Here is a 14,190-nt window from a genome sequence, read left to right as displayed (position 1 = left end):
TGTCCAAACCAATACACCCACTGTCCCTCCTCTGGACACGTCCAAACCAATACACCCACTGTCCCTCCTCTGGACACGTCCAGACCAATATACCCTGTCCCTCCTCTGGACACGTCCAAACCAATACACCCACTGTCCCTCCTCTGGACATGTCCAAACCAATATACCCACTGTCCCTCTCCCAAGGAGAACCTCAGCATCTTCATCTCTGACACTTTCAGTTCTGTCTCCTGTCTTTTGGTCCATGTCTTTGTCTCGAAGACAACACAACTGGTCTCACGACTCACTTGTAAACCTTTGCTGTCACCCCCTTTTGTCACAAATCACTCCTGAAACTTTTCTCCTTCCTGCCTGGACTCTCTTTTTCCCCTCTTTAAAGTTTTCCTGGACAGCAGAGCTGAGGTAAAACAGATGAAAGTAAACTAAAAGAAAAAAAATAAATTAAAGATAATGACTTGTGGCTACTGAAAACTCTATCAAATAAACATAAAACTCAACATGTTCTGGAGGTACAGAAAGACTCTGCTTGTAAATTTGAACAGAATCAATAACAAGAACATTTTTGTGTATCAGTGAGGCCTTCACTCACACGCTGCAGATTAGAAGTCTCATTAAAGGCCTCTAAATGAAGTGACCGTCTATTTTCAGCTTTAGACGAGGATAAAAGAGGAACTAAGAGATAAATAAAGGACTACGAGACAAACAGTCCAGTTCTTCATGTGCAGCACAAAAACACATCAACATTTACTGWTAATACTGTATTCAGGTATTTTAAAAAGGTACTCATCACAAAGTATGAAATTAAATATTAAAGAATCCTGCAGTATACAGAATGAAAGAGTTCTCTCCAGTTATTCTTAAAATATATGCAACGCAATTTATAAAACGCGAGTCCCCAGAAGAGGTAAACAAATATTTGGCCTGTTTAGGCAAAATGAGTCGGAATAAAAGGGAAATTTTAAATTTTTGTCGTATTTGAGATTTGTATAAAAGACTCCATACTTTAAAAAAGCATCAAGTCAAACTTACCCGCGGTTTGCTTTTCCCACTTTTAAACTTCTTCTTTGGTTTCCTGCAGTTACTCAGTTTGAGGTTTTTAGACAGAGCCAACACCAGTCCCTGAAATCGCCTCATTGGAAAACCATCGACCACACACAGCAGTGTGTGTGTGTGTGTGTGCAACTAAAACAGATAATTAGTTGTGATATAAAGAGAAAGTGGGTGAGTGTGTGATATATACAGTGAGTGAGTGTCAGTGAGGGAGGAGACGGGGAGGGAGTCGGCTTTCTGAAAATGTGAGGAGGAGGAAGAGGAGGACATGTTTTACTAGTGARTGAGCTGTAGCTTTGATCACTAAATGTGATCCTTTGAGAAAGAAAGATGTTTTTATGCAACTGTTGCAACAATAAAGTCGGTTTTCTAAGAATTTATATTCCCACAAAAAATATCTTTTATTTCTTTATGGATTTTAAAATCTTACTAAAGATACTCGGCTTAAACGGATAGCTTAGATCCATCAAAGTGGGGTTCTGTGAAAAGTTTATTAACAATAGATATCTTACCTGCTGTAGAAAGKMCTTCAGTTTGGAGAAATGTCTCATTTTTATAGTATTTCATGTCATGTATTCTATTAATCACTACACCGCCGTCAGTTTCACATTTCAGTTATTTACATGGAATCCTTTGTTCATTTAAACTAAAAAAAAAAGCAGCAGCAGCTAGCTATGGCACTTCCTGACGGAATACATTTTTTACACATGAATATTAGTGTAGTGTGGAATTAAAGGCAATGTAAAGGTTTATAAAGTAATGCTCTTAATCTGACTTGATCTCAGCTGCTTCCAGACTAGCCGTTAGCTCATTAATCTGATKCAGAATTAACCCCTTAACAGCTGCCCCTGAAATTACAAAAAGCCTTTTGAATTTTTTTAAGGGTGTCAAATTAAAGTTAAAACCCGGAGGAAGTCGTCTGACACCCTGATTTTCAAAACAAAGCCGCCGGTAGCATCTAGAAACGTTTAAAGGCAGAAACAGCACCGTTTTTGCCCACRGCTGGAACAAAGACTATTTCTTCAGTCTGAGGTCAATCAAAAAGGTATCTACAATAAGTAATACACTTATTGCTCATAACCATTCAAAACAATAATTTTAATGACACTGTATATTTATAAAACATTTTTCTTCAGCTGGAGCCGTGCAGGTCAAAGCTGATGTCTTTACGCATTAAAGTGCCTGTGACYTCAAATTTTTGTTATACATATGAAGGCATTTTTAAAAAGAGGACATTGATGAAATATCGCAAAAGGAATTTCATGTCGCTGAGATGGACAGTTGTTGAGATATTTGCCTGGGAAATAACAGGAAGTGATGTCAAAGGGGAATATCTGCATGTAAAGAGAGCATTGCTACAACAGCCAACAACACAGACTGTAGAGAAGAATCTGATGTTTCTTTAGATTATTTTGAGTCTCTATCAGAGATGAAGAATCAGAGTTCGAATAATATTGTTTCAATAAACAAAGACCAGAGATTTTTCTTTGTTAAAGCGTTCCCCTTTGATGTCACTTCCTGTTTCCCTTTGGCTGAGCCAAGTTCAAARGAAAATAGGCCAGTTATGAGACAAAATGGGTTAAATCGTGTGAATTATTCCAACTTTCTTAAACATGAAGATGTTTTCTTTGACATTTTGTATTTGAAGAATATGCATGTCACAGGCACTTTAAATGTTTAATTACTGTTGACGGAAGAGGCCTCTGAAATGCTTTTAATGTGTCATTTAAAAACATTTCAAAATAAAATATAAGTTTCAAGAGATATCACTGGAAACGGACAAGGTTACCAAAAAATACAAAATAAAAAAGAGAGTGAGAAGACAGGTATCAAACCCCATTTGAGCTCCATATTAAAAGCAGCATTCAGCAGTAAAACCYTCTGCTGGTGATATTTCCTTTCAGCGTGTATCTATATTTGAACATGTTTGTATTGTTTGTTCGGCGGTGTGAAGCGAAGCCGTCCAGCAGCAGCAGGGGTGAAGCTGCAGAGCAGAGATTACAGAAGCTGCGCTGATAAACTGCAGCACCACTTGTTCACACAGAAAGGACACACAAAGCACAAGCTGAGCCCCCCCTCCTTCTCACCCCTCCCCTCTTTTCTCTCRGTCACCAAAACACACACATAAGGTCACATGTCGGGTTCATGTGCTCCAACACACAACCTCTGCTGAACTGCATCGATCACAGCTGGCAGAAAATCTGTGGACGGTTCAAAGGAAAGCAGAACACAAACATTATTATGCACCGTGAATCTACAGGCTAAATACGCTCATTAGCATAAAAAGTTAACAACACGCACACACCGTGCTAAATCTTCGACACCGTGTGAATTCCACTGATAATTAAACCCTACAATCCTTTGCAGCTGCATATCTCTTGGTTAAACAGTTTATCACACAGCTTTGCTTTGGTGAAAYCACCATCGCCGATGTGTGACTCAGAAATCAGCGCTGCGATCAACCATAGAAGAAGAAACGTGCTTTCAGAAGTGACAGGAAGTGCTTGTCCAGGTCTGTTATCAGTGTTTATGTGTGCACAGGAACTGTTCTGAGTATGTTGGGGGTGTTTTTTTCTCCCATAGTTCTTCAAACAAACAATATGAATTCATCACAGTGATTTTTTTTTATCTTAATATACACAACATATAAATCTACACACGCAGAAAACAATAAAAACTTAATTAGATAACCCAGTTTTCTCTCTTCCAACCCCATCAGAAACTTAACCATGAGTTGTTTCTTCTTTACTAAAAGAAACATTATAAATCTAGGCTGTAGATGTGAGTTATACTGGTGAATTTGGTGCTGTAGTTTTCTTATAAATCATTTAAAATGATGACAGTTGTTGTGTGACCGTTCCAGAAGGATTAAACTGGTGTTCACTCATTCGTTCACTTATCTGTTTTTACTCATCTTGGAGTTGTTATCGTCCCTCTAACAGTTTTATTTTCCTTAAACACCAGAGCTCTTCACAGACTTAAGTTCTGAGCTGTTGGTCATGGAGGCACAATTTAAATTAATAAAAAAAGGTCTGCTCCTCGGTAAATGAAGCATCATGAAAACATAAATCTGATAATGTGGGCGAGGCGAACTGTTGCCTTTTAAAGACCATTTAAAAAAATGGTCATTTATTCTGTCTCTTCCCTGAAGATGCCTTAAATATCAGCTAATAAACTGAATTTACACGCTCAAATGAGGAGGAAGCAGATATGAAGCAGCACTTACTAAAATTAAATTATACAACTTTTCTGGACAGTTAAATCAGAGGGAAGTCTTAAATAATAAATAAATAAACGCCTGGAGTGGAAGGCAAAGAAGTTTTGTTTTTTTAATCTGAATTGATGGTTATGAATGAAAATATAAAAGAAACTCAGAAATGCCACCAGCTCCAACGTTAGCAGCTGTTCATCTGAAGATGGTTTGGTTTAGACACAACAGCAGTCTGTGCTCACACACAAACATCTTTATCTTRAAAAACAGCGTGCAAAAAAACACAAAAACTTCAAGTTCCCAAACAATTCTCACTCTGGAGAAACAGCCTGAGAAATCTGAATTTACTGAGAATTGCTGTTTTGTATGCAGAATCGGTTAATGTTAAAGGTTAGATTTGTTTTGTATTTTTTAGTGTTTAAAAACACAAACAGTGTAAATGTTCAGTGAGACACAGCACTACAAACAGCTGCCATCTGACGATGTGAGAATGTTAAATATAGGCACTGTTTTCGTTGGAAAATGAAGGTACTGACAGCTTTCTGTGACAGCTCTCTGCCCAGTAAAATATGTGTTGGCTACTTAAAATTACAGAGGAGGTTTCCGATGATATCATGCTCTGTTTTTGCATTTACTGTAACAATCGCTTTCTGCTGCCTCGTGTATTCTTGTATTAAAAGGTAACACAAGGGCTGCCACATGAATCACATCTTAAACAAACAGAATAATTGGATTTAAATACTTTCACAGTGAATTAAAGGTATAAGAAAACTCTTAGTTTTGAATCATTAAATAAAACAAGAGGAGGTCAAAGATCAAGGTAGCTSTTTCCTTCTGTGTTTCTCCCTCTGGCTTCCCCTCTCTAAGCCGTAAACATGTCTCTATATCTTCAGTGTTTTGTCTTCAGCTGACAGCAGCCAAACCAAACCACAAAGAGCTGTAGTGTTTTCTGAGATTGTGTGAATGTGTGTGAGACAGACACAGTGAAGAAGAGAAATGGCCGCTGACAGAGGAAGGACAGCAGGGAAACTGGGATACTAATGCTCATTTATTCTAGGATTACACTATCTGCAAACTCCAGACTCCAACTGTGCGCCCTACTCTACAGAAACGTACGAATACCACAATGTCCTGCAGATCTAGCCGCTTTAGAGCCATCAAAGCTGAAGAGATCATATTTGTCTTTTGCACAGTTTGTGATTCGAACATCAGCGAGTGAAGGATGGGTAGATCAGGAACAAAACTGCAAACACAACGCTGTCTAAAGTTTCTGACAGGAAACCATTTGAGACGAGGAGGACGAGCTGGACGGCTCTTTTTCCGTGTCCTCTTTATTAAAAAGTGGATTTATTTTCTGGTTGAACTTGTGATTTTGAGCTCATGAATTTCTATCATGTGATGTGCCCAAAACTGAGAGAACAAAAATATCTCACGGCAAAGAAAGATGGTTTGAAGTGCGCAAAGACAACAAGAGGTCTGTCAGGGAGAGCTGAAGCAAAAACTATTATGAATATCAAGAAACTGCTGTTCAAAACCAAACGACGCACTAACTAGCAGCCATCCGTACAAACAAACATTACAGACGATGCTGAAACAACAAACAGATATGAACACTGTTTAGACTGCAATGCATTGCAAAATACAGATTTTGACAATGTGCATTATTAACTGTAAAAAGGTTGATTACCTCTTCGGTATCTCCTCAAGTTTTAGTGATCCATCCACTTAAATCAGATGTGTTAATATAGAAAAACATCTAAAACATATAGGACAGGACTATTCAACTACCGGCCCGCGGGCCACATCCGGCCTTCAAGTGACCAAATTTCGGTCCGCCAATTAGTTCATTCATCATCTCTTAAAGGGCCAATATTATGTGTTTCTCAGGCATATATTTAAATACTATACCATAATAAAGTATCTATGTCACCTTTAGTTGTTATTAAAATGCTATTTTTGTTTAAATAGAAAATAAACTTATCCTCTTATCACTTCCTCTTCTAAGTGCCTTGAAATTGGCCTCTGTCTCTTTAAGAACCACCTTCTGCTTCTGTCTCGCCCATTTAGGTGCGCGTGCGCTATGATGCAGTTTACTTGTCATCTGAAAAGAGCTTCACTGTATGAGAAGTAGTTAGGAGCTCAGCAGACAGTTAGGTTTCACTTTCAGTTTCACTCCTTGTTTGCTTTGTTACTGCCGAGAGCCTGCAGGAGTCATGGGCGGGGTGTGTACTAGGGTGAGGGGTGTGCTCCCAGGAAATTCGGCTTGGAGACACGTCCCAGGGGCGTTTCTGGTCTCCACCTGATATATAACATGATATAAAACTCAAAAAAGTTGATTTTACAAGATATTGCCCCTTTAAGCCCAAACCCCCAATTTTCTACTTTAATTACTCCAAGTTATTTTAGTTAAACTTAGACATGTTTGGTATCTACAGAAATGTCAGAAACCATTTCTAAGCACACTAAAGACAGTTAACATTACAAGCAGTTGAAGATAAAACTATGAAAGTGAAAATAAAATTGGTTAAAAGATATGTCAAAATAATATGTGTTAAAGGAGGCATAGTGGTTTTTTTATATTTTTTGATTATCACTACGTTTTAAGAGTTCTGTATGTTATATTCATGATTAAATACAGCAAAAATAAACTATTTCACAGGTAACAGATCTTTGTAATACTTGGTTTATTTACATAATAACTTTAATTGCTGGATGTTGAAGCTGTTGACCTGCAGTCACTGTGGCCCCCGAAGCAATTTAATTGAATACCCCTGATGTAGGATAAGATTTAAAATAATGTGTGCAATGGGTGAATGCACACTCTTTATATTTTAGCACCACCTAATCACATTTAAATCTAATTTACCCAGTTCCAGGCTTAATGACCCAAAAGAGAGGCCTGAAAAAAGTACCTTAATAAATTGGGGCGGGGGTGTAATAACCAACTAGCCTCACAACTTGAACATACATTTGTTCAATTTCAAAACAATATTTAAGCATATATGAAGATAATGGGGAAAAAAACTGCATTTAAGTTTTTAAATCTTAACCTGAGGATAAAACGCAATTTTATGCAGGCAAGCTAAATGCTAACTAGCTTACTGTGGCGCGTGAGACTAACTACATTTTTTAAATTAAAATGATACCTTAAAATCACCCGTAAAATTATGTGTTTGTTAAACTATTTCTATATTAAAAGTCTGTAAGCTTCTAAATTGTTTGCCTCAGTTTAACATGAGTATTTTTTAATTTTTATTTTAGCTTTGACCCTTATTAAAGGTTATATATTTGCTAGCCTGAACTCTCACGCGCACAGACCAACATCCTGTTTGGGTTTATCAATGGAAAAACTTACCGGTAACATTCCCGCRGCTCAAATCAAGCAGTCCCGTCCCGTCTGGAAAAAAATAAAAAACCTTAGTTTATTTCCTCCACTTCTTCTCTCTTCTTTAAATTATCTTTTTCTGTTCTTTTCGCGCCAACTCTTCTCCTCTTCCTCCGTTCTGTCAGCGAGTCCTGCCAGATTTCCAGATGCTTAAAAACTCCCAACTCCTCTCTCCTCTCCTCTCTCTCCGCTTTCCTGACGAGAAGCCCACCCTCTTCCTTCCTTCCTCTTTCACAGACACACGAACCGGCCGGACCTGTCTGCGGAGAAACAGATGAATATTAAATAATATTAAATAATATTAATAATGAAAACTGTGAAACTGCAGCCCCCATCGATCCGTCACATTTCTGATCGCATCCTTCTCCTGATGGGGATGAAGAGCGGATATTCCTGCGGTTTGATCCGCGGGATAATGAACCGGGTTACACCGGGTTATCCATCCAATCCCCCGGTCTCCTCCTGCCCCACACACTAAGACCACAACCCGCCTAAATGTTTCCTAAAAGTTCTTATACATATATAAAAAATAATAACTTGCCAACTATCAAATTATTAATAAATTATATTTTATAGCGCTTCGATCAACGGAATTTTGAAACTAGAGCGCCCTCTGTCNATATTTTATAGCGCTTCGATCAACGGAATTTTGAAACTAGAGCGCCCTCTGTCCGCCAGGATCGCAAATTACAGTCTTCTATAACCAATGTGGATTCTCATAAACACTAAAAAAAAAAACCTCACTAAACGTGACAGAAAAAAACTTCAAATTCATGTAAAAAAAAACAAAGTTACAGAAGAAAAAATCTAACATAAATTAATGTTTTTGTAAATTACATAAAAAGGCGTTAATAAATGTGATTTTTGAAGAGCGTCCTCTGTCGGATGTTGGAGGATTAAATTCAAACTCAAGGCACTAATTAATTAATGTATAAATGCTAAAAAAAATAACAAATGAAAATATAGGAATCTAAAGTAAGAGGTTTATGTCACAAATTTAGTAATATTAAACATAAAAATCTGTTTTCCCTAAGCTAAACACAAAATTTTAACTTTTTCAGTAAACATCCTTTAGAAATCTGTCCCGTAACATTTGAAAAATAAAATTTAAACACATTTTCCTGAATATTTACACAAATTATCTTAACTGGAGTCAGCTCAAATGTTAAAATGTCCTATACYTGATTTAGGAAACAAAATGTAATTTTCATGACTTTATGTTTGTGATTATTCAGTTTGCGAATGTTGACCCTTTTAGATGAAAGCCTATATTTTGTTTATTGCAGAAATCCAAAAATGGACAAATTAGAATCTACGGGACGTTGCACAACCACCACATGATGTTTTGTAGCTTACAGCAAGCTTAGAGATGTTCAGCTGTCGTAAATTCTGCAGATTATCACAAAACTCTCCTCTGCTGCCAAGAACATGTGTGGCCTTAATATTCTAATTTTTTATATCAAGCTGGAACCGTTTACACAACTTAAAACATGTTTGTTCTGTAAACAGGACGTCCACACTGTCTGATCAGGAGTTAATTAGTTTTTTCTGTTTAACTGCCTTTTTGAACAAATCAGTGGTTGGATTTTAAAGAAACTATCAGAAATAAATCATTGGATGAGTTATGATTCAAGATGGCTGCCACTGGGGATCACTCTTAGCAAAAATGAAACTGTCAATTCTAGATATTGATGTAAAATTTGGTGGTAGTAGCTGAGGGTCATCCCCAACACATACAGCGATAACAGGCATTAAGCATTCCTTCAAGGAATGCTAGTTTATTTATGTTAAATCAGAACTTTTTTTTCTAAGTGTAGCTTTGTGTGTTTGTTACCAGGTCAGTCAATAAAACTGAAAGTCAAACAGCGTCACCGCAGCCAGAGGCTCGCTCCATCTGAGCAACACGTCCTCGCAAAGTTCACATCGACCCATCTCTGCAGAGCAACACGTTCATAATGGTCTTCGTTGCCTTTATGCTAAAATAAGTTCATAAAAAAAACAACAGAAAGCACTAAATGCGACACTAAAGCACTTTAATTATCCAACACGAACAGAGCTTGTGTATCATTTCACAAAGACATGGTGAAATCAATAAATAAGACCAGAGATACAAGGTTTAAAGAAAAGAAAAATAATAACAGCACAGAGAACAAGAGAATATTTAATTATTAATTATTAGAGCCAGAAAAAGAAGAACTTTGGCCACTAAAGTCCAGCTGTTTCCATGTTGCTGTAACAAGAAAACAAAGATGAATGAAAAATAACAGGTTCTTATGTTTCTAACGTTTTTACCTTCATATAGATCATTTATCCTGCAGGATTAACAACCACAAACTGTCACGATGAAGTAAAAACATTAAAATACAGAAATTAAACATAACAGGTTTTAACAGGATCATTTGTCAAACTCCATCTTTTTTTCCAGTTAAACATGATTTGTTGCTTTGGTGAAATTATTTAGACAAAAAGATTCACATTTATGGACAAAGACAGATAGTTCAGTCAGAAATCATTTAACATGTAACAAGTTTTAATTATCTTAAATACAGAATAACTCAATTTTGCTTTAAAATCAGGATTTTTTTTTTAATTTAATCCGAACACTTTAATTTTTTTCTTTTTGCCACTTGTTGCTAATTTTGATTGCAGGACATTAAATTTACTAATAAGAAAAGATTAAAGTAAATCAGTGTGAGCTAATTAAATCACAAACTGCCAACTATTTATTCAGCGTTTTAAATCAAACAGGAAACAACTAAGTAGCTGCGGACTACAGAAGAATCGACCCAAAACAAGAAATCTGAGCTGAACCTGCTTCAATAAACTGAGAACTATGAAACATATGATTTTCACTTTCACAGACAAAAAAAGAAAATAAAATAAAAAAAGAAGCTTTTGGTTTAACTTTGCTAAGCTTGTATGGGTCTCTGCTAAATGTTTGAGTAAAGTTGCGAACCGAAGAGGAGAAGAAAAGCTGACCACCTTCATGTTTTTTCTGTTTTGCTTTAGCAATCCTACTGCAAGCAGCAGTTCTGTCCGTTTGCATCTTTGGAGCGCAGGCAAAGCTTCGGCTTGTAGTTCTCCAGGTACTGCAGCTGCTTGGCGTTCAAAGCACCGCGTCGCTTTCTGATGGCGTGAAAACAAACAAATCGAGGTTAGAACTCTTAATAAAAAAGGGACGGTATGAAGAGGTGAACAGGAGGTGGAAGAGCTGAAGGTGTTGAGGTTTTACTTAGCAGTGACAAAGATGGAGAAGGAAGGACAAGAGCTATATGGATGCAGTTAGAGAGGACATGGAGGTAGCTGGAGTGAGGTGGAGGAGGATGACTCACTGTGGAGACCCCTGAAGAGAAAACAGCCAGAAGAAAAAGACGTAGATTTAAAAGGATTGCACTCACTGTCTTATTAAGTGCACTGCGTCTTCATATTCCATTCCACATTCGATTAGAGCCAAGGCCACCAACACAGGAGCTCTGCAGACAGGAAATGTGTCAAAAGATTAAAAAATAAAAATAAGAATAAACAGCATTAGCGCCGACGCTATATTGCCTTATATGTATTAGCTCAAAACTAGCGCAACAAACAAGCTAAACTGAGGTCCTCCATCCATATTTTCAGTTCCAGGCTGAGTCATTTTTGRGTTCCCCTCTCTGTCATGTGGATGGAGGACCTCAGTGACGAGAGGAGAATGTGTAGCGCTGAGCTAATACATAGCGTCGGGGCTAACACTAAAGCTAACAGGCTAAGCTGAGGCTCTTCTTCATGAAGCAGCTCTGTTGTCCTGCATCCATATTTTCAGTTACAGGCTGAGTCATTTCTACCTTCTCCTCTCTGTCAACGCTCTCTGGTTTCATTTAAAAAAGAGTCGATCATCAGATATTGTCCAAGATTAACCTTCAGGGTGGATATAGCTCGCTAGCAGCCTCGCACCGAGGAACTATCCACGTCGTTTACCCAGAAAGCTTTGCGTGTAAATAAAATGGCCCCATCCGTGTAATATATTTTTAAAAATTTAGTTTAAAAATTATAAATACTTAACAGCAGTATTTTTACCGTCTTTATTTTACAGTTAAAATATATGTTTATTAAATAAAGTCTAATGTTACAATCTGGTAATCTGTTACAACTAATCGTGGATCCCTTTAAATTGTCACATTAGTTGTCATCAGCTAAATGCTGCAATTAATCGCGATTAATTTTTTGGCCAATATTGCCAAACCCTACAGTGCACACGCCGTTTTCTTGTTTTTACATTTGTTGTTGTGTTCATACTGACCGTCCCAGTCCAGCCACGCAGTGCACTGCCACACAGGAGCCGGGCTCATCCCTGAATTTCACCTGCAGCAGATTCAGCCAATCATCAACCACCTGGTCAGGTGGGGCGGAGCCATCGTCAAATGGCCAATCCTGGATTAAAGACATGTTTTTTTGGCAGTAAGATAATCTGCTTTTTGGTTATTTTTCTGGATTAGGAAGCAATTCCTGGATCCAGAACCTTCTGGAAATATGTGTCAGATTTATAATTTGCTATGTTTGTACAGTCAAAGATAAAAAACATGAAATATGTATTGTTTTCCACCAGTTCCTCATCTGTGGTCAGATCCATGTTTAACCCATTCTAACTGGATTTAGGTTTTGCTGCAAACTCAGATGCAGAATTAATTCTTATTGATTTCAACTCCACATTACTCCCAGAAGAAATACAAAAATTAATTGTTTATGTGCATCACCTACCAGGACTTGTATTCCTTCTTGTTCCACCGGGGTCTTGTCATARGTGGCAGCACACACTCTAACCAGGGTGTTGACTCCAAACGCCTTTAAATCCTTTAAAATTAAACACAAACTCATTTTTTTGTTCATTTTGGACAAAAAAAAGAAAAAGAAATTGAACTTTTTAAAAACGTGAGCATTTAATACCTCTATAAACTTTCCCAGTTGTGGYTTAGTGGGATTGTGCGTGATGAGGAATCTCAGGCAGTCATAGGAGATCTCGACTGGAGCCGGCCGGTTCATTTTGAATCACTCAAAAGGTTCGTTACTATAACAGTACAAGGAGCTTCAAAAAATAAACGTAACAACAAAAAGGTCTTCTAGTAAAAAAAAATGCTTTCACTTACTTAAAAACAACTTCTTTATCTAAAAATTCTATTTGACTTAAGGMCTGAGAATAACCTCTATTTGGTGAAGTGGTGAAAAAAATATTTTGGCAATAAAACTAAATTTGGCCAAAGTTTAGATCTTACAGATTTAGAGTGAGATTAACTGAGAGACTAAATTAAATTTTCTCCTTCAGCGTTTCCAATCTGTCAGCCAAATCAAAGACTTGAACAGAAGAAAAATTTAAAAAGGAGGTGAGCAGAGGGGAAACTCGCAGGCTGTAACCGACGCCTCTCCTTCTCCCAGGACAGGTCACAGACTGATGGTTGGCTTGTCTTCATATGTGTTCGACAGGATGGCAGCGAGGACCTGCGGGGACATGAGCCACATGTATCATACCTAACATCTGTCCCACTCTGGTGTGACACGGTAACGTTCCTCCCTCGGCTCCGAGCCGCTGTGTGACTGACCTGTGTTTGTGTGCGAATGGCAGTGATTGTGCCTGGTCTTCCTGTTCACTTGTCCACAATGAGCAGCAGGTGCTGAGCTTGGCAAAACTCTCCTCCGAGCCTCGCAAACGCCATACATGTGCAGCCTGGGCGAGACAAGCCGGTGAGCCGCAGGAGCGGCCGCTGTGCTCACAGACGGGAGACACGTGGCGGAATACTCACTGCGCTGACAGCTGAGGAGATAGTTCATTGAGCGGACACAGGAAAATGTGACGGCTCTCGGATGTAGACACACCATTGATGATGATGCTGCTGTGGTTCTGGGTCCCGGCTGACACAACCTGCTAGCTTCAAGCTAACCTGACGCAAAAAAAAGACAAAAAAAGGTTAAATGATCAATAATGTCCTCCTTTTTTACAAGCAATAATAACTTTCTGATAACTTTATCCAAAGTAACTGGTGGTAAAATGATAGACTCCTAGCATTAAGTGTTCGTCTTAATTTACAGCACAAATGATAAAAATGGTGCCACCTCTGCTTCCAGTACAGCTGAAGGATATATTGTTTGAGCACTGTCATAATGATGTACATGTGGACAACGGCTTGCTTCCACTAGTGCTTTGTGTAAAACTAAAAAGGTAAAATTTCAGGGGAAACGTTTCTGAGAACTGTTGTCGGTCAATTCTTAAGTGGTGGAGTAAGACGACGATAGTCTTGACAAAAACAAGGAGAAAAAGAGGTCAAATAAAGTTAAGCGTGATCCTGAAGTGTGTCCTGATGCATCTCAGTAATCCAGGTAAAAAAAAATCAAAAAGAAAAGACCAGTTATACATCGGGGAAACAAAGCAGCCACTGTTCAAAAGAATGTCCCAACACAGACGAGCTACATCCAATGGTCAGAACTCTGCAGTTTTCACTCATTTACAGGCCAGCGGTCACTCTTTCAGAGATGAGGATGTTCTCATTCTTGATAGAGAGGAACGTTGGTTTGAGAG

General features: G+C 38.1%; 2 protein-coding genes across 7 annotated transcripts in view; both read right to left on the bottom strand.

Annotated features, from left to right (window-relative positions):
- LOC106521244 (apoptosis-stimulating of p53 protein 1) overlaps positions 1-8,067 on the bottom strand; it is a 42,474-nt gene extending 34,407 nt beyond the window's left edge. The window contains exon 1 of one of the 3 annotated variants that reach the window (XM_014013730.1): positions 7,617-8,067. In XM_014013730.1, coding sequence (XP_013869184.1) covers positions 7,617-7,625 — 9 coding nt within the window. In that variant the 5' untranslated portion in view covers positions 7,626-8,067. Of the gene's footprint in view, positions 1-1,029; positions 1,180-7,616 lie in introns of those variants that run through there. The other 2 variants (XM_014013729.1, XM_014013732.1) reach the window with 2 other exon arrangements.
- A 1,595-nt stretch (positions 8,068-9,662) lies between these two features.
- Positions 9,663-14,190, bottom strand: part of LOC106521243 (protein tyrosine phosphatase type IVA 2) — an 11,136-nt gene continuing 6,608 nt past the window's right edge. For 3 of the 4 annotated variants that reach the window (XM_014013726.1, XM_014013725.1, XM_014013727.1), the window contains 7 exons: positions 13,418-13,555; positions 13,217-13,341; positions 12,567-13,115; positions 12,381-12,473; positions 11,923-12,053; positions 11,045-11,119; positions 9,663-10,772 (listed from right to left, as the gene is read on the bottom strand). In XM_014013726.1, the coding sequence (XP_013869180.1) occupies positions 10,661-10,772; positions 11,045-11,119; positions 11,923-12,053; positions 12,381-12,473; positions 12,567-12,662 (507 nt within the window). In that variant the 5' untranslated portion in view covers positions 12,663-13,115; positions 13,217-13,341; positions 13,418-13,555 and the 3' untranslated portion in view covers positions 9,663-10,660. The other variant, XM_014013728.1, reaches the window with a different exon arrangement.

The sequence above is a fragment of the Austrofundulus limnaeus genome, unplaced genomic scaffold (genome assembly GCF_001266775.1).
Source record: "Austrofundulus limnaeus strain Quisiro unplaced genomic scaffold, Austrofundulus_limnaeus-1.0 Scaffold105, whole genome shotgun sequence".
Lineage (NCBI taxonomy): Eukaryota > Metazoa > Chordata > Actinopteri > Cyprinodontiformes > Rivulidae > Austrofundulus > Austrofundulus limnaeus.
This window is presented reverse-complemented; position numbering and strand designations above follow the sequence as displayed.